Below are 26,840 nucleotides of genomic sequence, written 5' to 3'. Positions count from 1 at the left end.
CGATTCGATTCGGAACTATAAATTTGATTTCGTTTCTGTTTCTGGTTCTGTTCCTGTAAAAATTTCGTTCGTTTCCGGTTTTCGTTTTCGTTCCTTGAACCGGTTCAGAGCCCTGACACATCCTGTGAAAATCCACTAGAAATAGTATAGCTTCCTGACAGTTTTAAAATACTATTTTTAACATTGCTGTAAAACAGATACGTGACTTTAACTGAACGTCTCTTCCTCCAGTGACTGCCATGACCACAGACGAGGTGGAGAGCGTTCATAAGAAGCAGGTGTGCGAGCAGCAGCAGGAAGAGGAGAACCCCGCTGTTCAGGAGCCAGGCCCCACTGACACCGCTCAGGACAGCTCCTCTGGCACCTCGCCGCCCCCCGGGGGCTCGGAGGAGGAACAGCAGCTGAAGCCGCGCCAGCGCACATCCGCTGGCCGCGGCCTCTCCCGCCTCTTCTCCTCCTTCCTGAAGCGCCGCTCACAGTGCTCGGACGGCGAGGGGGTGGAGACAGAGAGGGCCCGGGACAAGGACAGCCAGGAAGAACCCAAAGCTCCCATAGCGGACCCCGAGCCAGAACTGCGCATAGAGGGCGATGTTGCTCTAGACCAGCACTCAGTCAGCAGTGCTGAAAACCAGGTGAGAAACAGAAACTCATGTGTACAGGTAAAGGTTACATTTCTTAATTGTGCTAAAATCACAGAGTCAGATTCAAAGGGTTCATATGACGTTGCCAAAACAACATTATTTTGTGTATTTGGTGTAATGCTAGGGCTGGGCAATATCTAACGATATGATCAGGCGCATCTAGTCAGTAAATATGGTTCCGTGATTACCGCTAAATCTCCATCACCTGCTTATAATTGAAGCGGCATTTAATAGACAGAGCCGTAGATCACTTACCAGCTACGCAATATCGCATTCATTATCGAAGGCGATTCATCTGGGATAATGAACGTGATATAGCGTAGCTTGTCAGTGATCTTCGGCTCTGTCTGAAAACACAGACACCGTCAAAATGTCTCATTAGAGCGGTTCTAATTAAACATCAGCATTTCCCTTCAAATCTGTTTTGGCTAAAATAAAAGTGCTCCACATGAATAAATGCTAAGTCTTCTGAAGAAAAACAGTAAAGCATCTCCAAGACTTTTAAAAGTCAGCGTAACCCTCAGCCTACTGGTGTGTAGGCTAACTGACAGATACGACCTCAGGGTGACATCTGGATGTTCACACTTTTATCATGTAGCAAGGGATGTCTGTGCAAAAGCAACTGAACTGTGGGGCTTCACACATCTCACATTCACACGTTGTGTTACGGTCACAAACCTCTGTGCAGCTCTCATCTGCTCCAGCAGCACAGTACACTAAAAGCTTTCTGAGAGGTTGTTCATACTGAACATGCATTAAAGAAATTTAGTGAATTTCATTTCATTCTGACGTCAGGAAAGTTTTTCTGAAATAAGCCAAAATGTGCCTTAAAGTGATAGAAACGCATATATGACATGTTTTAAACAGTTGGACGTGGAGGAGGAGGCAACACATTGAGAATTAATTTACATTAATGCATTTGGTCAACTGTGAACAATCTCAGCTTTAATCAAATAAAATAAATAATATAAAATAATCAGATAAAACATTTAAGGCAGCAACTGAACTTGTCTTCTCACATAATGGAATTGGCTGTACAAGTCATTGAATTGAATCTTTAATGAAATCTACTTGGCATGAACTGATTGGTCTCTGCTGCATAATGAGCTTTTTGCTCAACATTTAAATTTTGTGGTTCTGAAACCCTCCACCTCCCCCAGCACCACCTGTATAGATCTGCTATAAGCGATTTCCTATGCTATTTGTGCAGCAGCAGTATGTCTTACATGCTCACAGAAGCATGTCTGTGGATGTACTGTCAGTATCGGCAAGACTTTGTACTTGCTCTGTAGGAGCAGCCATTACCATGCCAGAATATTCCAAGAGTTATTAATGAATATAACAAATTTTGAAGTTATGGAAAACACTACCATGACTTATTGATCCTGTAATTATTGGTGGTCTGCTTTAAACCATGAGGATACATTTGCTAAATTTGTCATAGTCAGTGTTCGTATCATCAGAGATTGAAAAAATGGTTTTTAGTTTACACAGTTTGTTTACACATTCAAAATGATTTTTATTGTTAAGCAAGATGGCCTAATTATTAAAAAAAATCGGAAAGAATCATTCTGTAAGAAGCCCTGATTTTAGTAAAGGTACAACTTTGTCATTCTCCAGCAAATTAGTTGTGTAATAATAATAAGAGGAATGCATATGTTTAAAAAAATAAGGCTAAGATCTAATACAAAAAATAGATGCATATCTGTCAAAGGGGTTAATCTATGGAATAATTTGCATACGGAATTTAAATTGTGTAATTCACTTTGTAAATTCAAGAAAATGTTTAAAAACAAGGTGATTAATAATTATTTAATTTAACGGGTATTCAAAGGGAAGAGAGGAAGAGGGGAAGGGGAGAAAGGGAAAAAAAGATTTTTTTTTTTCTTTCTTCTTTTTTCTTTATATACTTTGTATATGTATATGTGTCTTGTATTAATCACTACTAGTGAAAAAGTGCCGCTCATTTGATTGATAAATATGTACAAAGGGTAGGCTTAATAAGCAGAGGCTTCAGCCTACACCTTTTCGGTTATTATGTATAACTTTATTTATTTTTGTATGATTGATTGTCTGTGAGGACCGAATTAAAAAAAAAAAAAGAATCTAACTTTCGGATATATAAAATGTTTAAATTTGTCTTCCTCCAGCAAATCGTAGCGGATCAGAAGGAAGACGCCGAGCTGGAGTCCGGCAAGGGAGAAATGGGGGAGAAGGGGGAAAAGAAGGAGAAGAAGAAAGAAAAGAAGGAGAAAGCAGACAAGGAGAGGCCGGAGAAGCCAGAGAAAAAAGAGAAAGCAGAGAAGAAAGAGAAGAAGGACAAAAAAGAGAAGAAGGAGAAGAAAAACGAGGACAAGGCCAAAGGAGAGGAGGGAGAGAAAGACAAGGAATGCGAGAAGGAAAAAGAGAAAGTAGAGGAAGAGGCCAAGCCGGAAGATGCATGTGCAGCAGAAACAGAAGTAAAGGAGGAAGGAGAGATAGAGGAAGCGAAACAGGAGGAGAACACGGTGGAGGAGGAGGAGGGGAAGAAGCAGAAAGCATCTCGCCGGCCCAGGATCATGCACTGCAAAGTCAAGCTGCTGGATGATTCTCTCTTCGAGTGTGAGCTGGAAGTAAGCGACATACGCACACACACAGAGCACACAACTCCTGCTTTTGTTGCTTATCGAGTGCAGCGTATCGTCTAGTCCCAGGAGAGCGACTCTGAAACTCAAGCGTTGCTCAAGGGCTTTTACTTCCTTTGCTAATTAACTCTCAGACTACTGAGAGACTGTTTCTGCTGATGTGACATTTTGGCCTGTTTTTGTCGCCATCGTACAGTGTGGATCTTGTCTCTACAGAGATAGCATCCTAAGAGAAACAGAACATCCTTATTAACAGCAACTTGACCCGCAAGGCTCGCTTTACCTTCACAGCTGTTTCTGCTGTTAGCATGTTGCATGCTAAGCTAACAATTTGATTTCCACACAATGGAATACAACTATTTTTATAGAACATGAACTGTATATGTCAAAAAAAAGTATGTTTCAAACAGCAGTGTGCTACTTTGTCACATGACCTCTCTACTTTGCATGTGAACTAGTTATCATCTTGTAAAAATGTCTGTCTTTGGCAGTCCCACAATAGTAATGAATCAAAAACATGATGTCCATAATAACTTCCAGTTCATTCACCCTGGAAAGTGAAGTCGTACACATTGCATTGTGGGATTTCGTATCCAGCACAATGTGTTCAGTTGCATACTTTGGAATATGTAGTCATCTGGGTATTCCATGCGTAAAGGAAATTTGCTTAATTCAAGTTTATTTGTATAGTGCTTTTTAAACATACTGTGCACAGAGTACATTTTAAATTATGGAAGCACATTTCTGGCACATATGAAAAAAAAAGCATCATAGTCAGGGCATAATATCTCATAATTTGCACTTTTTATGTCATAATCATGAGTAATGGTTATGAGATAAATAGTTTAAATTAGCTTCAAAAATGTTTTCAAATTAACATCATTGTACTGACTTATCATCATATCTCATCATTTCTGGCTTTTGTCATAACTGATTCTTAATTTTATCATTTTGATTTACTAGCATAATTATGACTTTTTATGTTATCATTTCAAAATTGGTTGTTATAGTTTTAAGGTATTTCTCACGATTTTGACTTAGTATCTCATAATTTTCACTTGTTCTCATAATCATGAATCATGATTATAAGATAAATAGTTGAATTTATGGGATAAAAGAGTTAAGAGTTATTTTATCTTATAATTTCAACATTATGACTTTTGTCATCATCTTATTTATGTCATGTCACGCTGGTAAATGAAAGATCCAAATGCAGAGATAACAGGAATAACAGTCTTTAATGAAAAAATATATAACAAAGGCAGTCCGTCCTTTCAGCACACAGAACTGGTAAATAGAAACTTGAACAAACGGAAAGACTCCTGTCTTGATGAGTAACAGAACAGGACTCCCTTGTAGCAGACTCGAAGCTCAGGAGTAGATAACTCAGGCAGGGTGAGAGAACCACATGGGTCTACAATCAGCAGCAACAGCAGCAGAATACAGCAAAAACTTAGGGGCTAGACTGTTCCAGGCAGACAAGACAAGAATAGGTGAGTACCTCTCAATACAGACAGGATGTAACTGCTGACAAAACGCATGACATGTAACAATAATCCAACCAAGAATCTACCCGAGCAAACACCAGATAAAGGGTGAACACTTAGGGCAAAGTAGAAACAGGTGTCATAGCAAATCAGCGCGAGCGCTGATTGCAATGACAAACAGGTGCATGAAGAGAGAGAGGTCAGCGGGACAGACAAAGAGTAATATAATAAGCTAATAAGGTGTGTGTGTGTGTGTGTGTGTGTGTGTAAATGAGTGAGAGCGTGCGAGAGCGAAAACGGAAGAAAAACCTGACTCATGACAGTACCCCTCCCTCAACGAGCGCCACTAGGCGCTCGAGGAAGGAGCCTGACGGGACCGGTAGAAGTCGTCAATCAGCGAGCGGTCCAGGACATCCCGGGCTGGAATCCACCGCCTCTCCTCAGGACCATACCCCTCCCAGTCCACCAAAAACTGGTGACCACGCCCCCGGGGACGAACGTCGAGTAGCCTTCGAACTCTGTAAATGGAGGCCCCCTCGTCAATAGGAGGAGGGGGAACGGAGGGACGTGCGGGCGCACGAATAACGGGTTTAATGCAAGACACGTGAAAAACCGGATGAACACGGCGCATCTGACCAGACAGTCTTAGCTTTACAGCGACTGGACTGATGACCTTAACAATAGAAAAGGGTCCAATAAAACGAGGCATGAGCTTGCGAGACGTCTCCTGAATAGGCAAATTGCGGGTGGATAACCACACCCTCTGACCGCAAAAATATCTGGGAGATCTCACCCTGCGGCGATTAGCGGCACGACGAGTACGTTCCCTAGTCTGACATAAGGCAGATCTCACCCTCCTCCAGGTACGCTTACATCTCTGAATAAAAGCCTCGACGGACGGAACCGAGGCCTGAGACTCCTGGGCGGAGAAAACAGGCGGTTGGAAGCCAAGGCAACCCTCAAACGGGGATAACCCAGTGGCGGACGATGGGAGAGAATTATGAGCATATTCGGCCCATGGTAACTGCTCGCACCAAGACGCGGGATTCTGAGAGGTAAGACTACGCAGCATGCGACCAAGAATCTGATTGGTCCTCTCGGCTTGCCCATTGGTCTGTGGATGGAATCCTGACGACAGACTGGGGGAAGCCCCTATCTGGCGACAGAACTCCCTCCAGAACAGAGAAGTAAATTGCGGACCTCTGTCAGACACAATGTCCGAAGGAAGACCATGGATCTTGAAAACGTGATCCACCATAATCTGTGCGGTCTCCTGAGCCGACGGTAATTTAGGGAGCGGAATAAAATGCGCAGCCTTAGAAAAACGGTCCACGACGGTGAGAATGACCGTATTGCCAGACGAAGGGGGAAGCCCGGTAACAAAATCCAACGCAATATGCGACCAGGGACGCGAAGGAACGGGAAGAGGTCTGAGAAGACCCGCCGGAGGATTATTACTAGACTTAGTCTGAGCGCAGATAGAACAAGAAGCAACAAAACGACGAATATCGCGCTCACGAGTGGGCCACCAAAATCTCTGGCGGATGGCCGCTAAAGTACCTCTAACTCCGGGATGCGCGACTAATTTAGAAGAATGACCCCAGCGAAGAACCGTCGAACGAGCAGCCTCGGGTACAAACAAAGTTCCCTCAGGAGCGCGGGGCGGTCTTGCAGTGTGAGAAAGAGCACGCCTGACCGCTTGTTCCACTCCCCAGACGGCTGCCCCGACCACACAGTGCTGAGGTAAAATCCTCTCATCGGTCGAGGCACCCTCTGATGAGTCAAACTGCCGAGAAAGGGCGTCAGGCTTGAGGTTCTTAGAACCGGGTCTAAATGAAATGGAAAAATCAAAGCGATCAAAAAATAATGCCCAGCGGGCCTGACGAGCGTTAAGACGTTTAGCAGAGCGAATGTACTCCAGGTTGCGGTGATCCGTCCAAACAATGAATGGTACACTGGCTCCCTCAAGCCAGTGTCGCCACTCACCTAGCGCCAGACGGATAGCCAAGAGTTCTCGATTACCCACGTCATAGTTGCGCTCCGCGGGCGAAAGACGATGGGAGTAAAATGCGCAAGGATGAACCTTGTCATCCTGGGAGGAGCGTTGCGACAAGACAGCTCCTATCCCAATTTCGGAGGCATCGACCTCAACAATAAACTGACGTTCTGGATCAGGAGTGATCAGGATGGGCGCAGACGTAAAAAGCATCTTAAGACGGTCAAACGCATCCTGAGCAGTCTCAGACCAAGCAAATTTGGACTTGGACGAAGTGAGAGCGGTAAGAGGGGCGGCAACCTGGCTAAAGTTACGAATAAAGCGCCGGTAAAAATTCGCAAACCCCAGAAATCGCTGGAGTGCGACTCGAGAATCGGGAACAGCCCAATCAAGAACTGCTCGAACCTTGTCAGGGTCCATACTAATCCCCTCCGCTGAAACGACCGAACCGAGAAAAGTAACCGATTGGGCATGAAAAACGCATTTCTCAGCCTTGACGAATAGGCGATTCTCTAATAAGCGCTGCAGGACACGGCGAACGTGTTGAACATGTACCTGGAGAGAGGGTGAAAAAATTAAGATGTCATCCAAGTAAACGAACACGAAAACGTTAAGCATGTCTCTTAAGACATCGTTTACTAATGCTTGAAATACAGCGGGAGCGTTGACCAAACCGAAAGGTAGAACCCGGTACTCAAAGTGACCGACAGGAGTGTTGAACGCGGTCTTCCACTCGTCTCCCTCCTTGATACGCACTAAATGGTAGGCGTTGCGCAAGTCTAATTTTGTAAAAACCCTTGCGCCCTGTAGGATCTCAAAAGCCGACGACATAAGAGGCAAAGGATAACGGTTCTTGACTGTTATGTCGTTCAGCCCTCGATAATCGATACAAGGACGCAAAGAACCATCCTTCTTCTTTACAAAGAAAAACCCAGCGCCGGCGGGAGACGAAGAAGGAGTAATGATCCCCGCATCGAGAGATTCTGTAAGATATCCTTCCAGAGCCTCTCGTTCGGGCGCCGAAAGAGAGTACAGTCTACCGCGAGGGGGCGTGGTGCCAGGAAGGAGCTCGATAGAGCAGTCATACGGACGGTGAGGCGGTAAGGATACCGCCCGGGAACGACTGAAAACCGCCCGCAGATCATGGTACTCCTCCGGGACACCAGACAAATCATCAGGCTCCTCCTGGAAAAGAGGAACAGAAGACACGGGAGAAACAGCGGAAACCAGACAATTTACATGACAAGCTAAACTCCATGAATGAATAGACCCCTTAACCCAATCAATGTGAGGATTATGTTGGATAAGCCAGGGATGTCCTAAAACAATGGGGGTAAAGGGAGACTGAAAAACATAAAATGAGACTGTCTCATGATGATTGCCGGAAACAGTGAGACTAACCGGACTGGTGACACGACGAACAGAAGAAAGCTCTCTGCCATCCAGGGCAAAGACAGTGGCGACATCAGTCAAATCAACTAAGGGAATCTTGTTCTCACGAGCCCACATCTCATCGATAAAATTGCCCTCCGCACCCGAGTCGACGAGGGCAAGACCGGTAACAGAAAAACCAGCCCAACGGAGAACAGCGGATATAGTGGTTCGAGACCTTGGTGATGAGGAGATGACAGAAGCGCTCACCAGTACTCCTCCGTCTACTGGCGAGCTTTGGCTTTTAAACTGCAGGATGAAGCGAAATGGCCCGCCGTACCACAGTAAAGGCAGAGACGGTTAATAATTCGCCGCTGTCTTTCCTCCGGGGAGATGCGTACGGCCCCCAGCTGCATGGGTACAGCATCAGGTTGGTTCTGAACAGAAGCAGTAGCAGAAGGAAAGTTATCACAGGATGTGAAAAGTGGAGAACGAACTCGACGCCTCTGCTCGAAACACTTGTCAAGGCGGATGGCCAGGTCGATAAGTTGATCGAGCTGAGTTGGCGACCCCCGCGCGTAGATCTCCTCCTTAAGGTCTACATTCAACCCTTCAAGAAAGCGAGCAGTTAGTGCAGGATCATTCCACTCACTTGTAGTAGCCAGAGTCCGGAACTCTATCGCGAAATCTGCAACAGATCTTCTGCCTTGACGTAGCACAGCAAGTAGACGTGATGCCTCGCTGCCGAAGACGGATCTATCAAAGACCTTGATCATCTCATCCTTGAAAAGAGTGTACTTGCTGCAGCATGCAGATTGCGCTTCCCAAACTGACGTACCCCACTCGCGTGCTCGTCCCGTGAGGAGAGAGAGAACATAAGCGATGCGGGCCCGATCCTCTGCATACGTCTGGGGCTGAAGGGAAAAGACAACTTCACATTGGATGAGAAAAGCTCTGCACTCCGTAGGCTCACCCGCATAACAGGAGGGATTGTTGACTCGTGGCTCAGAGGGCAGCTGACGATTGTGAGACATGGCAGATTCCTGATGCAGGTGAAGTAAACGGGCAGATAGATCAGCCACCTGAGCTGAAAGACTCTTAACAGCCTGATGAGCGGCGGCCAACTCCTGCTCATGTTTGCCAAGCATAGCTCCCTGGATCTCGATCGCCGACCGGACAGGCCTCTCGTCTGCTGGATCCATGTTGGTTGGATTATTCTGTCACGCTGGTAAATGAAAGATCCAAATGCAGAGATAACAGGAATAACAGTCTTTAATGAAAAAATATATAACAAAGGCAGTCCGTCCTTTCAGCACACAGAACTGGTAAATAGAAACTTGAACAAACGGAAAGACTCCTGTCTTGATGAGTAACAGAACAGGACTCCCTTGTAGCAGACTCGAAGCTCAGGAGTAGATAACTCAGGCAGGGTGAGAGAACCACATGGGTCTACAATCAGCAGCAACAGCAGCAGAATACAGCAAAAACTTAGGGGCTAGACTGTTCCAGGCAGACAAGACAAGAATAGGTGAGTACCTCTCAATACAGACAGGATGTAACTGCTGACAAAACGCATGACATGTAACAATAATCCAACCAAGAATCTACCCGAGCAAACACCAGATAAAGGGTGAACACTTAGGGCAAAGTAGAAACAGGTGTCATAGCAAATCAGCGCGAGCGCTGATTGCAATGACAAACAGGTGCATGAAGAGAGAGAGGTCAGCGGGACAGACAAAGAGTAATATAATAAGCTAATAAGGTGTGTGTGTGTGTGTGTGTGTGTGTGTGTAAATGAGTGAGAGCGTGCGAGAGCGAAAACGGAAGAAAAACCTGACTCATGACATGTCAGTTGTTTTTGTTAGTTTTAACTTTTGTCATTTTGACTTTTTCTCTCATGATTCTGATTTACTGTCACAATTATGACTTTATTGGTAATTTCAATTTATGTAATAATTTGGACTTTTCATCTCATAATTATGTCTTAGTATCTCATCATTTCAACTTTTTCTCTCATAATTTTGATATTACAATTCTGATTTACCAAATCATTCTTTTTTTCATGTGTGGCAGAAATGGGTTTCCATACTATATAGCAGGTTTCCTCGAATCTTGCCCTGGAGGGTCAGTGCGCTGCAGAGTTTAGCTCCAACCCTGATCACACACCCCTACCTGTGATTTGAAGACCGTGATTAGCATGCTCACGTGTGTTAGAGTAGGGTTGGAGTTCAACTCTGCAGGAAAGTGGATCTCGTGGGCCAGATTTGAGCATCCCTGCTATAGAGTGAAGGAATAGGAAAATGATATTACAGTAGTATGCTACTCTGTACATTACATCACTTGCTAATAGAGCTGATCAAGTCATAAACCTAAAACTCTGAAGACAATTTCAAGCCATGGGTTCCCTCAGAAATGTCTTGGACTCTCATGTTTTGTGCTAAAAAAATATACACAGTCATATCTTTTTACAATTTGGAGTCACTGTATGCTTAAAAATCATGTTTTCACTAACAAGTATGTGTATAAGGACTACAGTTGTTGTCTGACTGAAATACTTCTGTGTTTTAACTACATGTCTTTGTTTTCAGAAACATGCCAAAGGCCAGGATCTGTTTGCAAAAGTGTGTGACCACCTGAACCTATTAGAGAAGGACTATTACGGTCTGGCCATATGGGAGACGCCAACCATAAAGGTGCTCAGGCAGCTTTTCTTTCTTTCTTTCTTTCTTTCTTTCTTTCTTTCTTTCTTTCTTTCTTTCTTTCTTTCTCTCTTTTTTTGATACAGCATGTTTTCTTCAGGTTTAGATAAGCTTTTGGATAGTAATTACTGTCTAAACTGAAAGACATGCTTTTCTTATAAATTATGGCCGTATTGACTTGCATCATAAGTTCTGATAGCAGTAAAACTCTAACATTAACTAACTTTAAAGTTTTAATAATCATTGTACTGTAATTTTCAAAAATAAATTGCATGCAATAAACAGAGCCGTTGTTCACTGACAAGCTGCGCGAAAACAAGATCATATTTTGCACAGCTTGTCAGTGAACAAGTGACAAGATGCACTTTAAATATCGCATGCGATTTATCGTGTAGCCCTAGTGTGGATACTAATATAGCCATAATTTAGTTCTTGGTGTACACAGGCCTTTAGATACAGCTTTGTTTGTCTTTCAGACATGGCTGGACTTCACCAAGGAGATCAGGCGGCAAGTACAAGGTGAGTAGCATCATGCCATTCATCTCTATGACATATGAAATAGCTATCAGAAAGTCAGTGTCTAGGTTTCCGTACGTCCTGTTTTAAATTATGTTTGTATTTATCTAGGCAGCAACTACGATTTCACATTCAATGTGAAGTTCTACCCCCCTGATCCAGCCCAGCTATCAGAAGACATCACCAGGTGAACAGCACTTTATTTTATGTATAATATAGAGCCGCCCACGCTTGGGCCGTGAACGCCTCCTGGAGGGCCGCAAAAAACTTTAAGTTTTTCACCCGTGGGCCGCGAGGGCCGTGGGACCAACCAAGTTACAGACACTAGAATGACCACTGTTATCCATGAGACAGTTACAACACACCATCCCACCACTAGGGGCTGTAATGCCTCAGTTGTTTAACATGCGCTAATAAGCAGAAGAAGACACTCAGTCAACCGTAGCCTGAAGCAAAAGTTACGCCTGTTTCACCTGATTTCCACTGCACACGTCTGTGGCGCGTTACGGCTCCGACGCGGCTACCGGAGCTGATCGCGGTCACTCTAGTCTATGCTTGTGTTTACACCAGACGCTCCGTGGCACTTTTCAAAAGCGTCCCAGAAGTAGCACTCCGCGCCGCTTTGCTAAAGTTAAGCGCTCAGTCTATTTCTGACGCACCCCGCATCCAAACCGCACAGCAAATACAAAATAGAAGTCAAAAAATCATGTGCATTTCAAAATAAACACCCTGTGCAGACTCCCAATCATATTTCACATTATTATATTCATGCTAGGAGGCCAGAAATAGATGACAAGAGGTTCATCCTTAAAGTTGAAAAACCTCACATTATTATATGACATCACAGATCCCTTTTTACAAGGACAATAAAAAAAGGAAGTGGTGTGGATTTTAATTGCATGACTGGAATAAACATAATTAAACCGGACAAAACATTAACATTTAGCCAACACCATGTTAGAACAAAAAGAAATCAAGAAAAGCTATGTTGGACCATAGATTGTAGTGTTGGACAGGCAAATCATGTGTTCTCGCGAATCCTACCGCTGTGCTTCTGATCCGCCTGTACCGAGTCTATTTTTGCTGTGCTGCATGCGCTGAATTAAAGTGACAGCGCATTGTTCACAGTAAAAATGAACATGGATTGACACGGAAATGCAGTCATTTCACAATACATTTATAGAATTAAAGCCTACTGTTTCGTAGACAACATATGGCTTTTTGGCTAGGTTTAAAACAATAAAAAGAGCACCTTTAGGCAAACAGGGAAACACAATATATGCACTTTTATGGAGGCAGAAAAACAAAGCTCATTAAGACCTGTGGGATTGCTTGTAATAAAGATTTAAATGCACAAGGCACCAGAGCCGACTGTTTCTATCAGTGGTGAGTTTTAATTTTAAATGTTTGTGATTGCCTTACAAGAAAATTAGGCTAAAAGTTGTATTTAAATGTGTTGCCTTGCTTGAGCAACTTATTATACAAACCTAGAAGTCAAGTGCATGAATAATACGTTGTTTATATTTTAATTTAAATATGTCTATGAAAGATTGTTACTCTACTGTGATGAAAGAGTATCACAATGCTGAAAAAGCTTTTTTTTGTTTGTTTTAATGTATTTTTTTATGAACAAATGTTGTGTTTGTGGACTAAACAGCCGCAGATCAGTAGCAGACTGCAAACGCGTCCTGTGTGAAAGCACAATGAGTCCGTTCTGCTTCTGCACCACACACATAACTCACACGGACTGCATAAGCACTGCAGATGGAGTATGTGTGAAACAGGCGGAGACATTTTTAAAGTGGAAAAAGGGAGACCAAATCATATCGCGGCCATTGCCACAGACATACAGCATCAGTTGCAAGAGAGAATAAAAAGCAGCCCATTTTTATTTTATTTTTTATTAAACAGATTATAAAGCTATATTTTTTCATTTGCATTTTATTTCAATATTCATTTACAACTTATTTAGTTTTAAAAATATTATTTTGAATTTATTTATTTTAGCAAAACATTTTATTGTTTTTATTTTATTTTTATTTATATAATTTTTGTATTTTTTTGTAAGTAAAATCTGTCAAATCTTACAGATTTTGTGTGTTAATATGCCTGACTTGAGCCTTTTAATTTTGTTCTTGATGCAGATTGATTTGTTCCCTGAATTGTTATGTGTTTGGCATCTTGTTGTATGTGCAGGTTTATATACACAAAAATAATGAACTGTTAAACTGCAAGTGGCTTTCATTTAGTTATTGAATACAAATCAAACAAAGGGTGAGATCAATAAACCAATTCAGTGCTAATATTTGATTGGGCCCTGGGCCACTTTGTACTGTAAAATTTGGGCCCCGATATCAAAAAGGTTAAGAACCCCTGTAATATGCTAACTGGTTAGATGATTTTACTTTTAAAGGAACCTCTTCAATCACCCGTCCCTTTCCCTATCACTTCCTTAATCCTATTCCTGATCTCTAGGGTTATAGCCATATAGAAATAAAATACCGTATTTTTCGAACTATAAGTCGCACCTGAGTATAAGTCGCATCAGTCCTAAAATACGCCATGATGAGGAAAAAAACATATATAAGTCGCACTGGACTATAAGTCGCATTTATTTAGAACCAAGAACCAAGAGAAAACATTACCGTCTCCAGCCGCGAGAGGGCGCTCTATGTCTTCAGTGTAGACTACAGGAGCACTGAGCAGCATAGAGCGCCCTCTCGCGGCTGGAGACGGTAATGTTTTCTGTTAGTTCATTTCTCTCGGTTCATGTCAAATTAATTTTGATAAATAAGTCGCACCTGACTATAAGTCGCAGGACCAGCCAAACTATGAAAAAAGTGCGACTTAGGCTACGTTCACACTGCAGGGCTTAATGCTCAATTCCGATTTTTTTTAAAAATTTGATTTTTTTGCAAGGCCGTTCACATTTCCAATTAAATGCGATCTTTTGTGATCTCCTGTGTGAACGTGAAATGACCCAGAAGTGACCCGCATGCGCAAAGGAGTACTCAACGCTCAACGACGTCACTCGTTGTTGCGGAAGTAGCTAACCTTAAACATGGATGTCAACAACAGTGTAGTCAACAGCGGAGCTCTTTTTGCAATATTAAAGTTATTTTCCCAACGGAGCCAGCACAATTACAATCTTCTCGTTTTAAGAAGAAAATTAAAAAGAAGGAGGAGAGCAAGGTTTTTGGCCATGGCGTTTTGTGGAGCAGTGTTAGCAACGTCGGTACAGAGAAACGTGTGGGTGCGGAGTCGCAGCCAGGAGTGGTGGGATACTGATGTGAGTGGCTTCACTAATACAGAATTCATCAGTTTATCTTCTCGTTCCCGCCTACTTCAACGCAGAATTATGACGTTTGTAGCGTATCAATGACGTACGGGTCGGATACATGTGGCCTGGCCATTCAGACGGAGGTCGCATTTCAAAAGATCGGATACGTATCGGATTCAGGACCACATACCCAAGTGGCCTGAGTCACATTTGAAAAGATCGGATCTGTGTCGTTCAGACTGTCATGAAAAGATCAGATACAGGTCGCATAGGGGCAAAAAAATCGGAATTGGGTCGTTTCAGCCTGCAGTGTGAACGTAGCCTTATAGTCCGGAAAATACAGTATATAGTTCAGTCATGAAACTCTAGATGGCGCTGGCTGATGGGGTGTTAACTGATAATATTCAGAGAGTAAAACGACTTGGCGCAAGCTGATTGGTTCATGCTGCATATGCAACCAATGAGCTTACTGCCTTGTATTTAAATTGCTGGCTAGTGTTCACTCGAGATTCCTGCAGCGTGCTTTCAGAGTTCTCCGAAACCCTCCACCTTCCCCAGCTCCACCTGTATAGATCTGCTAAGGGGTTATTTTATATGCTATTTGAGCAGCAGCAGTATGTCTTAAATACTCATGGCACCGTATCGCCATATGCACTGGCAGTAAAAAGTTCCTGTATTTGCTTGTAGCAGCAGCAATTATCTACAAATACAGCAATAACCAACAGCAGCAGCAATTCAGCAGCAGTGTAGCAGATCTGTTCCGGCACGACCAAATACATTAACATATCATATCCACCACGATTTTGTGGTATGGCTTAGTGGGATTATTAAATTGCAAAGGCTGTGATTTAACTAAATAAATGAGTGTTGTATAATAAATGTGTTGCTGTATATGTGTTTTAGGGTGAAGTGAAACACTGTGATTATTTAGTGTAAACCGAGCCTGGGATGCTGAAACATCAAATTACACAGTGCCGTGCTTCACTCTTGAAGGGTTAGTGAACCTGAGAATGAAAATTTGTCCATCTTCTACTCACCCTCGAAGCATCCTAGGTGTATGTGTCTTTCCTCTTTCAGAATAATCCAATCAGAGTTATATTAAAAATGTCCTTGCTCTCCCAAGCCTTTCAATGGGAGAAAGCAGGTGTTTGTTGTCAACTGTTCAGAAGACGTGAAATAAAGCGTGTGCATCTGTAATAAAACGTCCCTCACATGGCCCCCTGCAGCGAATCCATGCATTTTTATAAGATAAATATCCAGATTTGAAGCTTAATAAACACTTTTTTTCTTACTTCTGCTGACTGTTGGGAACTGGAAGACATGCAGGCAGATGTTGTAGTTTCTCAGCGCTGCGTGGTTATTGATGAGCGCAGAGATAGATAAAAACAAAATGCATGAATTAGAAGCACAAGCGAGGATTTGTAAAAATAAATTTAAAAAAAATTTAAATTTGAAATGAGCTAAGAGGAGACTGGTTTTCCTTTGCTAAATTAAGGAAACTTTGTTTCTTCTACGTCCCACAGTCAGTGGATGTTAGAAAAAAGTGTTTATTACACTTCAAATCTGGATATTTATCTTATAAAAATGCATGGATTCACTGCAGGGGGCCTTTATTCACCCCCCGGAGCCATGTGAGGGACGTTTTATTACAGATGTGACAACAAACACTTGCTTACACACATTGAAAGGCTTGGATGAGCAAGGACAATTTTAATATAACTCTGATTGGATTATTCTGAAAGAGGAAAGACACATACACCTAGGATGCGTCGAGAGCGAGTAGAAGATGGACAAATTTTCATTCTCAAGTGAACTAACCCTTTAAATACACATTGCATAAATGTATTTATTGAAATCACAGCAATCACAGTACGTGTGTAAATGAACACAGTGCCAAGCTTCACAAACATACAACATATTTATTTGTTGGCAATCCGATAAAATAAACATTTCATAGTGTAATATAAAAAAAAATAAAAACATTTATAAATACAAAATTTTACTTACAACTTGCAATATATTCGTATATTAATATTTTTCACAATAAGAAAAAATAATAATAATTATTATTTTATAGTCATATTGAATGGGCCAACAGTGGAAATGCAGAATATTAAATTTAGTATTCTTTATTTTTTCTATCTTTATGGCTACTGAAAGAGGTTTGAGATGGTTTACGTAAAGATTATACCCAAGTGTGAACATGCACATTTTTGTTCAGTCCTGAACTTTAGTTATAAAACCATTTTTGTATGTTTTTATATTTAAATGCATTGCCCTTTGAAATGATCTCAATCATTGTAGACGTTTTCCGATATTGTGCAGCCTTAGCTAGAAACAAATAATTTATCAGGAGTAACAGAGTAGTGGAAAACCCTACTACAGTACCTCGTGTAAAAAATACATTCAGCAGTGGCACTGCAACTTAATTTAAAAGTGCCACCAAAAAGAAAAAAAAGGTGCTTTTTGTGATTTGACAGTTGGAATCACAACTAGAATAGTTCAATTCATTACAATCCTCATCTTTACTGATATCCATTTCCTGCCATGTAAGATAGTACTCTCTCTCTCTCTCTCTCTCTCTCTCTCGCTTGCTCACTCACTAATTTTAAAACTAATCTCTGATACTTGCCAGATTAAATCATTAATAAAACTGAAAGCCTCCTGCTGTTTCCTACCAAGTGATCATGCAATTCTCTACTTTCATTATCACACTCGTAAATTACAAAAGCCCTCTCACCCTGAATAATCACAGCGGCGCGCTGACGTCACTTTACTGTTGTCATGATAACAGGTCTGGACTCTTGTGTATTAGATTTTGCAACAACATCTTGTCCTAACTTGCAACATGTGATAACTTGGCACATAATATCTTTATGTCTAAATGATTTGCACTCTGCAGGTACTACTTGTGTTTGCAGCTGCGGAAGGACATCAAGAACGGCCGGCTGCCCTGCTCTTTCGTGACCCTGGCCCTGCTGGGATCTTACGCCCTGCAGTCTGAGCTGGGCGAGTACGACCCCGAGGTGCACGCCATTGACTACGCCAAGGAGCTCCAGCTCATCCCAGGACAGACCAGGGAGCTGGAGGAGAAAGTCATGGAGCTGCACCGCACATACAGGTGATCCTGACTGTGTCTTACTGCTGGGCTGATAATTTACACACATATATATAATCTGGTCATAAATGGATGTTTGGGAAATATGGGTTAATACAGGCAAAATAAATGCACATTTACAGGAGGTTAAGATTCAAATATAGGTATTTGCACTTTGCTTTTCTTTAGCAAGGTTATGTTGTTATGACACCTGAATAGTGTATTTTGTAAAAATGCATTTATTGTTATTTTTGTTTGTTTTAATTTTTCTACAGATCTATGAGTCCAGCTCAGGCTGATATGATGTTTCTAGAGAATGCTAAAAAACTGGCCATGTATGGGGTTGACCTCCACCAGGCGAAGGTACAGTAGATCGACACCTTTCATAAATATGATGAATAATGATAAAAACAAACAAACAAGCAAATAAATAATATTCATCGAATTTAAAATAAAAATCCACATTTGAATGCAAAAACGTTATCTATATGTAAAAACGTATATCGAGACTTTATGGTGGGTTTTTGTTCCCCTTCCCACTGCATCTCATGTTTTTAAATTAAAAAATGTATTTAAATAAATGTATGCCCTTTGTATTTAACTATGCATGCATACATGATGGTGTTTTGTTTATAGTTGTTTAAACAACTTAATTATAATTGGTTCATAAAAATTATTTTAAATATTATGTATTTTTTTCCACAGTCATGTTTTCTTACTCTTCGAATAAACATGCATTAGTAATATTTTGCTCGATGCGCTCTCTTGTGAACTTTTCTTCACCCTAACTGAAATTATGCATTTTAAATTAGAATATAATTTGAATTTTGATCATATTTAAGTACAACATGCGAATTTAGTTTTTCAGCTATTTTGACAGCCCTAATTGTCATACTAAATATTAAATGAGTTGTTTTATTGTATTTTTTTTAAGGTTTGTAATGCATTCTGATATTTTCTTTACAAAATAATGAGATAAACTTGAATATCAAATAAATAAATGTTATTTATAAACATTCAATAAATAAATAAATAAAATGAAAACCTATGTAATTTACTTTACATGAAGTTGGTTTTGTAATTATTGATTCGCTTTGGATAAAATGTTTGCTAAATGCATAAATGTAAATATAAATATATAGTTTTTTTTACATTAATTTGCTTGTTGACTGGATATTAATAATAATAATAATAATAAAATATTTACATTACATAAATACATTAAGTCTTCATTTACTGAGGCATGCTGTGACTTAAAATACATTCAGTTACATGTCCCAGTTAGACAGTGTGCCTTCCCCCAGCACTGATTCTTCATCGATTTGAGCTCTCGTAAAATCATCTGTCAGATGGAAATATCCTTCATCTCACAGGAGTGCTTGTGATGTTGCATGTCCTCTGATTTGGTAGCTGAAACCAGGTCAATCTGTTGGCATCAAGCCACGGATTTAAATAAATTAATGGAGTTCACTTTTCAAAAGAGAAGCAAGGACGCCCCGTAGTGGTGGAACTGTGAAGATGCAAAATCTTTGTTTATATGCTGGGTCAAAAGATATATATATATATATTATTATTTTTTATTTTTTATTTTTTTTTTATTTATTTTTTTTTTGACTTATGTTTATACTTTTTTCCCCTGTTCTTTTCTCATCTTTCTGTCAGGATCTGGATGGAGTGGATATAATGCTGGGCGTTTGCTCCAGTGGCCTGATGGTGTATAAGGACAAGCTGAGGATTAATCGATTCCCCTGGCCCAAAGTTCTCAAAGTCTCCTACAAACGCAGCAGTTTCTTCATCAAGATACGGCCATCTGATGTAAGTGTACATAGCCTTAGAAATGCCTAATCTATTCAGCTCGCATTACCTTTTATTTTGTTTTGATGTAATTTTTTAATGCTTTTTTTATATATATATTTTTAATTATTATTTTTCTTTCTTTATTTTCTTTATATTCTTAATCATTCATTTTTATCATTTAAAAATATTTTTTACATTTTATTGCTCATTTCTGTTCTTTTAAATAAAACTACATATGAAAATATAATCAAACTTTTATTAAAAAACAATTTTACTGTTAAAATAATTGTATTGTATTCTTTCAATTTTAACCATTGTTTTATAATATTATCCAGATATTGATGTTTGAAACATTAAATAATTTATTTATTTACATTGTCAGATGTTTGTTACAACATATAATAATAAAATGTTGTTTAAATGTATTAAGTTGTCTATTTTTCACTCAATACAGTTAACTGGAAATTTAAATCTAATTGCATTATCTTTATAGTCTCATATATATCTTTAAAAAGAGACACATATACTCACATATATTAAATATCTTTTTTTTCCATAGTTATTAATTTTAGAATGGTATTTCAGACGGTCTTTGTTGTACTGTAATTTTTAGCTGGAACATTACGAAAGCGCCATTGGCTTTAAACTACCCAACTACAAGGCCGCCAAGAAACTGTGGAAAGTGTGTGTGGAGCATCACACATTCTTCAGGTATGAATGTCAAACAGTACATCATCAGAACATGCATTCACATCTTAATTTCGTGAATTGATGAGTCCACCTGAACTCTGTGGTCTCAGGTTGACGTCCACAGAAGCGGCCACCACTCCCAGGAAGTTCCTGGCTCTGGGGTCCAAGTTTCGCTACAGCGGCCGAACTCAAGCACAGACCCGTCAGGCCAGCTCCGTGATCGACCGACCCGCACCACATTTCCAGCGCTCCGCCAGTAAGAGGGCGTCCCGCAGCTTAGATGGAGGTGTGTCAGCAGTCATTCTTCTCGGTTACACTTTATTTCGATAGACATTCTATGAACTATAAGTAACTTTGCAACTCCATGTCAACAAGCAGTCATTAGAATATTACCGTATTTTCCGGACTATAAGTCGCACTTTTTTTCATAGTTTGGCTGGTTCTGTGACTTATAGTCAGGTGCGACTTATTTATCAAAATTAATTTGACTTGAACCAAGAGAAAACATCACCGTCTACAGCCACGAGAGGGTGCTCTATGCTGCCCAGTTCTCCTGTAGCCTACCAAAGACAACATAGAGCGCCCTCTCGTGGCTGTAGATGGTAATGTTTTCTCTTGGTTCTTGGTTCTAAATAAATGCGACTTATACTCAGGTGCGACTTGTAGTCCGAAAAATATGGTAATAGACTGTTAGGTTAGGGTCAGTAACATAAGTTGATGTGCACTTCAACCCTCTTTGTTGGATTCTGGCCAGTCACTGCCTGTCACATCGGGGAGTTCGATCACGCTTTTGCTCTGTTTGGGATCTCTTTTGCTCTTTCTGTCTCCGTTTCTCAGTCTCCTTTCAGTTCTCTAATGCACTTCTCATGGGGAGGTTCAGACTCTTTGTGTAAGTTGTGCTGCAAGTATTTGAGCTGGGAGCAAACCTCATTTGTCTCTGCTGGCTTTGCGCTGAAGGACCGATAGACTCAACATCCAGGCTACTTCTATTAACAACCTGATGCTGGACAGCTTTCTCAGTCCTCAGGTGTGGGTTTTGAGTCTCGACTCCTGCTGACCTTTTTGGGATAGACATGTTAAGTCATGTTGACAGTACAGTCTATTTCTGAAATGTGCATGTGACTCAAACGTGTGTCAAGTCCATTTCACACTAATGCTGCTCTATAGGATGCCTCCATTTGGCTGAATAAAAAAACAAAAAGCAAGTCATACTTCATGGGAGAAAAGTCAATCCCAGAATGCAGACCCTTGTGAAAAAGAAGTACACTTTAGCAAACATTTAAAAAGAGTACTAAAATAATGCAGTGAACTGAATGTGTTATGTAATGTTTTTACACATTATTAATTACACACGTTATATTTTTCATTTATATTAAATGCCATTTGACCGAAGTACATGTTTATATGCAATTTCATAGCCTGTGTGGACCGTGACAGCTCACTAGAGTTTGGATCGGAGGTTAACAGGAGGTGATTTCTTGTGATATTAATAAACTCTGCTTGCTTTAGGCAGTGCAGGAGAGAAATCATAGCAGGACTGCGATCCAGAAAAACACCCCTGGTTAACCCACTGATAATTTGACCATTTAGCCCATTTAGAACATGGATGCAGATTTAATTACTTTCTGCAGACTGTAGGTTATTTACATACTTTAAAAAAAAAAAAAAACATGAATCTTACCATATTCAGTTGAAGCAATCAACACATGACCCTCTCTGAGATGCTTGTAGAAGACAGATTGCTGTTTTGATTAGTAATTTGATTGACAAGCTGTTTACTGAGACATTTAATTGAAGGTAAGTTTGGTTTTGTTAATTCTTAACTCCCAGAATGCACTGGTGAAGACTTTAAAGTCCTGAAGCAGTTGTTTTTGTGTTAGGAGTTACAGCCCAGAGCGTCTCCCACAGTGTGACAGGAGCCTGATCAGTTCAAAGTCCTAGAGCTGTATCGAAAAAATATATATCATGAAAAAAATATTTTTTCTGCTCTGAGCTGCACTCTTCCTAAAAGCCTTCTGATTTGAGGTGGAGCTAATTACCCTCAGCTTGAACTTCTTTCCTCCTAAATATTCAGCTTTTACAAAAACATTTTTTTTTTTACTTGGCCTTGTGCAAAAAGTAGTGCACTTGATTGTATTGAATGTGCACTTGTAGTGTACTTCAGCTCTTTAAAGTATATAAAAACTATACTTGCAGAATATTATATTATATATTAATGAAATAAAATGTGACTTGTGACTTAAAAAGAAACACGTTCATTTCTTAATACTCTTAAGCAGACTTTTAAAAAGTGCACTTTTTAATGTCAAATTAAAAGTTTAAAGTTACATTTTAAATCAGTTTGATAATCTCTTGTGTATATGTTGATGTGTTTCAGTAACATACTAAAGCACATTTTATGTACATTCATGACATACAAATGTCAATAGAAATGCCATTAAATTATAAATTAGTTAATCATAAAGGCATGCCTGTACATTAAGCAGTACATTTTAACCACATTTTAATAAAATCACTGTATGAAATTATATTTAAAGATGTATTTAAGTCTTACTTAAGTGGTTTATAAAGCACTCTCTCATTTAGCTAATTGCTTCATTTATATGCTATTAACATGCAATGCAATTAATGCAAATGCAAGTAACAGTACTTTCTTTTCAAACTTAAAATGTAATTTGTAAGATATTTGCAATATCTCAGTAGTTTTCAACTACTTGTAAATCATGAGGAAATTCCCATTCTAAACAGTGACACGGGGCAGTGCAGTCGCCTGTCAATGACTTTAGTTCCCCTTTGTAACCGCCTTACTGATGTAGAAACCACATGACAACAGTGTCATGGACAAATGCGGAAGTAGCTTCGTGTCAAACTTCAACTAGAAAGAGATGCCGATCTCGCTCGTGTTTAACTCGACAGTTGAGTTGTTTTGATGCGTATCTTTACAGAAAACGTATGCTATTATAACGATCAACAAGATTAGTATTATGGGGCATACACGCCAAACGCGGGGCATCGCGTCTCTAGACCCGCGCGAGGACGCGTCTGATCCATAGTCTGATCACGTGTTTGCATTGACTTTGTATGTAATCTACAGTACTCGCGTAGATCGTTGAACTTGCGTTAAATCCATGATTTATCTTTGCGCAGGGGCGTAGTTTGTGGGGGGGATGGGGGGGAGGTAACCCCCCCAATATTCAAATCCATCAGTTACAACCCCCCCAATATTTCAACATGAAAATCACAGTAGATCAAATGAAAAATATAATATAAAAAAATAGAATTCATTTATTTTGTAAAAATAATTTTGTTCTTAATCAAATATGAGTATGTCATAATAAATCAGACAAAAAATACTCCCCCTCCATTGAACCGAGTGGTAACGCCCAACCAATGAGTCGCACTTTCACCAAAACAAGCGAGTGGTGTTTGAATGGGAGAGCACACGGTTAATGTTAACGCCAAAAATGAAGAGAAGCGCTGCACAGCGGACTATATTTAACTGCTGGTCAGAGAGGGATGCAAAAAAAAGAAAATAAAAAGCATGTACTGAGAATGAGGTATGAGAATATTGTGTAATAGTTAGTACACACCACATATATTTTAGCTAGCTAATCCATTGCAATGTATTTAGCTATAACTATCAGTATAACAAGTTACCAAAGCAGCTATCTGTTTTGCTAGTATATTTTTCAATAGTGTCTGTAATTATCAACGACAAAAGTATTCACATCGGTTTTGTTTTCTTACTAAATTAATCTGACTTTTGAACGAATTGGGTGAATTAACGATTTAAGTGGCTAACTCATTAAAACAGTGAAACACTGCCGCCTACTGGCGGTTTCAATACTTAATTTCTTTCTTTTGATAATCTCTACTATGTTAGAATTTTATGAATGATGATTATACACAAATTTCATAACGTTATGAGGTGTATAATCTCTTAACATGTTTTTATAACAGATTCGAGGTAAATATAGCTGCAGGGTAGAAAAGTCAGCAGAGGGAGAGGAGGAGCAGGTGATCAGGTAAAGAAGATGCCATTCAATCAATAAAATAAAATAGGAAACAGTATAGAAAAACAGCAGCTTTGTAAAGTTAGGCTATACATTAATGCCTTTAATGTTTTAAAGATGTGTTTCCCTTTAAAAAAATTAAAATGCATTAAGGTGGAATGTAAAAATCTTAAAATAAATGTCTAAATGTTGTCTCTTTCATATTTGTATATGTTGTAATCAGTTAAAGCATGTTGCCAGATAGATAGATAGATAGATAGATAGATAGATAGATAGATAGATAGATAGGAAGAAATAAATTATCCAATAACAATACTCATAAAAAAATTTTTTTTTGAAAAAAATAACGGGCAGCATACAACGTTCAACCCCCCCAATGTTCAAACCAAATCTACGCCCTTGTCTTTGCGTCTGATTGATGGCCGTCAGCGGTTGGGTAGAAGACAACAAATCCCATCATTCCATGCTTCTTCTTAGAGTCATCAAACCATGTGATTGTTATTGTTTTGGTAGTGCGCCCTCTTGTGGCAGGTAGTAAAACCTATACCTTAAAGTATCTTCTCTTTCATAAGGTTGAAAGGGTCAGTGAGAGTTGCAACCAAATTAGAACTGAATTTTCAAATAATAATGAATGTGTATTACTATGTTTATTTGCCTTAAAAATTTAACCATGTTTCTTCAGAGAATCAGAGATTCACAGCAAACACCTAAACTGGTTTAATTGAAGAAAGAACCCACACGATTAGCACTCTCTACAATATGGTAATGTGAATATAGATTTTTTTAGTCCATCACATTAGTGTAACATACCCTTTTTCTTTCTCCTCTGTCCCAAACAATCTTTCTGACAGCCATGGTCTCGACCCCGGATAAGAACGTCCGTCCCGTCAGCGCTCCCATCATATCTCCCATCTCTCCAGGTGACGTGGCTTCTTCCCCAATAGCATCTGCCGCTCGCACTGACCATAAAGAGACGTCCACGCCCATGGGCCGTCCACGCTCCACTGAGAGGAAGAGTGAGGTGAAGGCAGAGGCCCATGTGACAGATGGCTCCAAAACACACAGCACCAAAGCAGAGGGCACACCTGAAGTCAAGGTATGACACACACACTTCAGCTTTTCAGGGAAAACTTAAACACAATTTAAGCAAATCTTATGATCCTTGAAATATTTTCATAAACCTACTTGACTGTTGAATTGTTGGACTAAGTGATCAGACAGCAGTAAATTAATAAGCCTCAAGTCTTATTCTCACCTAGATTGGCATAAAAAACCAGCGCAAATTAGCAGCAAAAAGCATCTTTACTTGTGACCACAAATGCAAGGCAGCCATGATATTAAGGTCTGTGTGAGACAGCAGGAGTATGTGTACTCTCTCTGTGCTGCTGCAGACGGTAGCCCGGCGAGAACGACGGCACCGTGATGCCCCGCTGGTGATTTCCACCAATGGGGAGAGAAAGAGCCAGGTTTGTGCTCATGATTTCAGCCAATCACATAAGAGCATGTACAACAGTGATTTACCCCTAGGTTCATTAAGATGTTATTATATGCAAAAGAAACTGACCCCTCACTAAGCTCCACCCATTTATTTTTATTTATTTATTTATATGCAAAAGAAGTATATTAAGTATATTATGTTATTAAATGTACCTTATTACACATACGCAAGTCAACAGTTTGCAACAAGTCTCTTATGCTCATCAAGGCTGCATTTATCTGATCAAAGATACAGTAAAAGCAGTAAAATGTAAAATAATCTTGTAATGTAATTTCTTCCTGCAGGATAAATAGCTGAATTTCCAGTCAACAGTGTCACATGATCTTTCAGAAATCATTCTAGTATGCTTATTTGAGGAACGAGAAACATTTAGGATTATTATCAATGTTGATAAATGATACTTTTTAATTCACTACCATGCAAAAGTTTAGACTAAGCACAGTTTAAATAAAAAAAGGAAATTAATACTTTTATTTGGTAAGATGCATTAAAAGGATCAAAGGTAATGGTAAAGACAATCTTACAAAAGATATCTGTTTCGCCCATTAAAGAATCCTGAGGAAAAAAATAACACGGTTTTCAAAAAAATATTAAGCGGCAAAAATGTTTCCAACATTGATAATAATAAAATACATTTTAACATACTGAAACAGAAAACTGTTATTTAGATTGCAATATTATTTGACTATATAACGGTTTTACTGTATTTTTGATCATACAATGTAGCCTTGGTGAGCATGAGAGTCTCTTGGATAAAACCAAATGCATAAAATTAAAATGTAAAAAAATAAGTGTTGGATTGGTCAGTAATGTAAAGGTGGGGCTTAGCAAAGGATCGATTCCAAAAGCAGCAATAGCAGTATTCGCGTCAGGGTTATTCTGTGATAACAACCAGCTTGATGTACATTATCCCGCATATTACACGGCTACTTGGCACATAAGTAAATAAGTAGACACGAAATATTGATTTGAACACAACACTTGAACCCTGAACACAGCAGTTGTGAGCAAGCAGCAAGTTCAAACTAGATGGACATTTAAGAGATAAGGTGCAGTTACACAACATTTCACCACAAAAATAATTATGACAATTAAAATCTCACCAGTTTGTTAGTTATCTTATAATTGTAT

At 39.8% G+C, this 26,840-nt stretch overlaps 1 protein-coding gene across 8 annotated transcripts in view; it reads left to right on the top strand.

Moving 5' to 3' along the window:
• epb41a (erythrocyte membrane protein band 4.1a) overlaps positions 1–26,840 on the top strand; it is a 90,699-nt gene that overhangs the window by 32,863 nt on the left and 30,996 nt on the right. For 4 of the 8 annotated variants that reach the window (XM_059510025.1, XM_059510026.1, XM_059510027.1 and 1 more), the window contains exons 2-13: positions 232–632; positions 2,792–3,253; positions 10,708–10,812; positions 11,295–11,337; positions 11,446–11,521; positions 17,517–17,735; positions 17,987–18,074; positions 19,374–19,526; positions 20,122–20,219; positions 20,309–20,484; positions 25,063–25,307; positions 25,603–25,677. In XM_059510025.1, the coding sequence (XP_059366008.1) occupies positions 240–632; positions 2,792–3,253; positions 10,708–10,812; positions 11,295–11,337; positions 11,446–11,521; positions 17,517–17,735; positions 17,987–18,074; positions 19,374–19,526; positions 20,122–20,219; positions 20,309–20,484; positions 25,063–25,307; positions 25,603–25,677 (2,133 nt within the window). In that variant the 5' untranslated portion in view covers positions 232–239. The remainder of the gene's footprint in view (positions 1–231; positions 633–2,791; positions 3,254–10,707; positions 10,813–11,294; positions 11,338–11,445; positions 11,522–17,516; positions 17,736–17,986; positions 18,075–19,373; positions 19,527–20,121; positions 20,220–20,308; positions 20,485–25,062; positions 25,308–25,602; positions 25,678–26,840) is intronic. The other 4 variants (XM_059510029.1, XM_059510028.1, XM_059510031.1 and 1 more) reach the window with 2 other exon arrangements.

The sequence above is a fragment of the Carassius carassius genome, chromosome 25 (assembly GCF_963082965.1).
Source record: "Carassius carassius chromosome 25, fCarCar2.1, whole genome shotgun sequence".
Lineage (NCBI taxonomy): Eukaryota > Metazoa > Chordata > Actinopteri > Cypriniformes > Cyprinidae > Carassius > Carassius carassius.
This window is presented reverse-complemented; position numbering and strand designations above follow the sequence as displayed.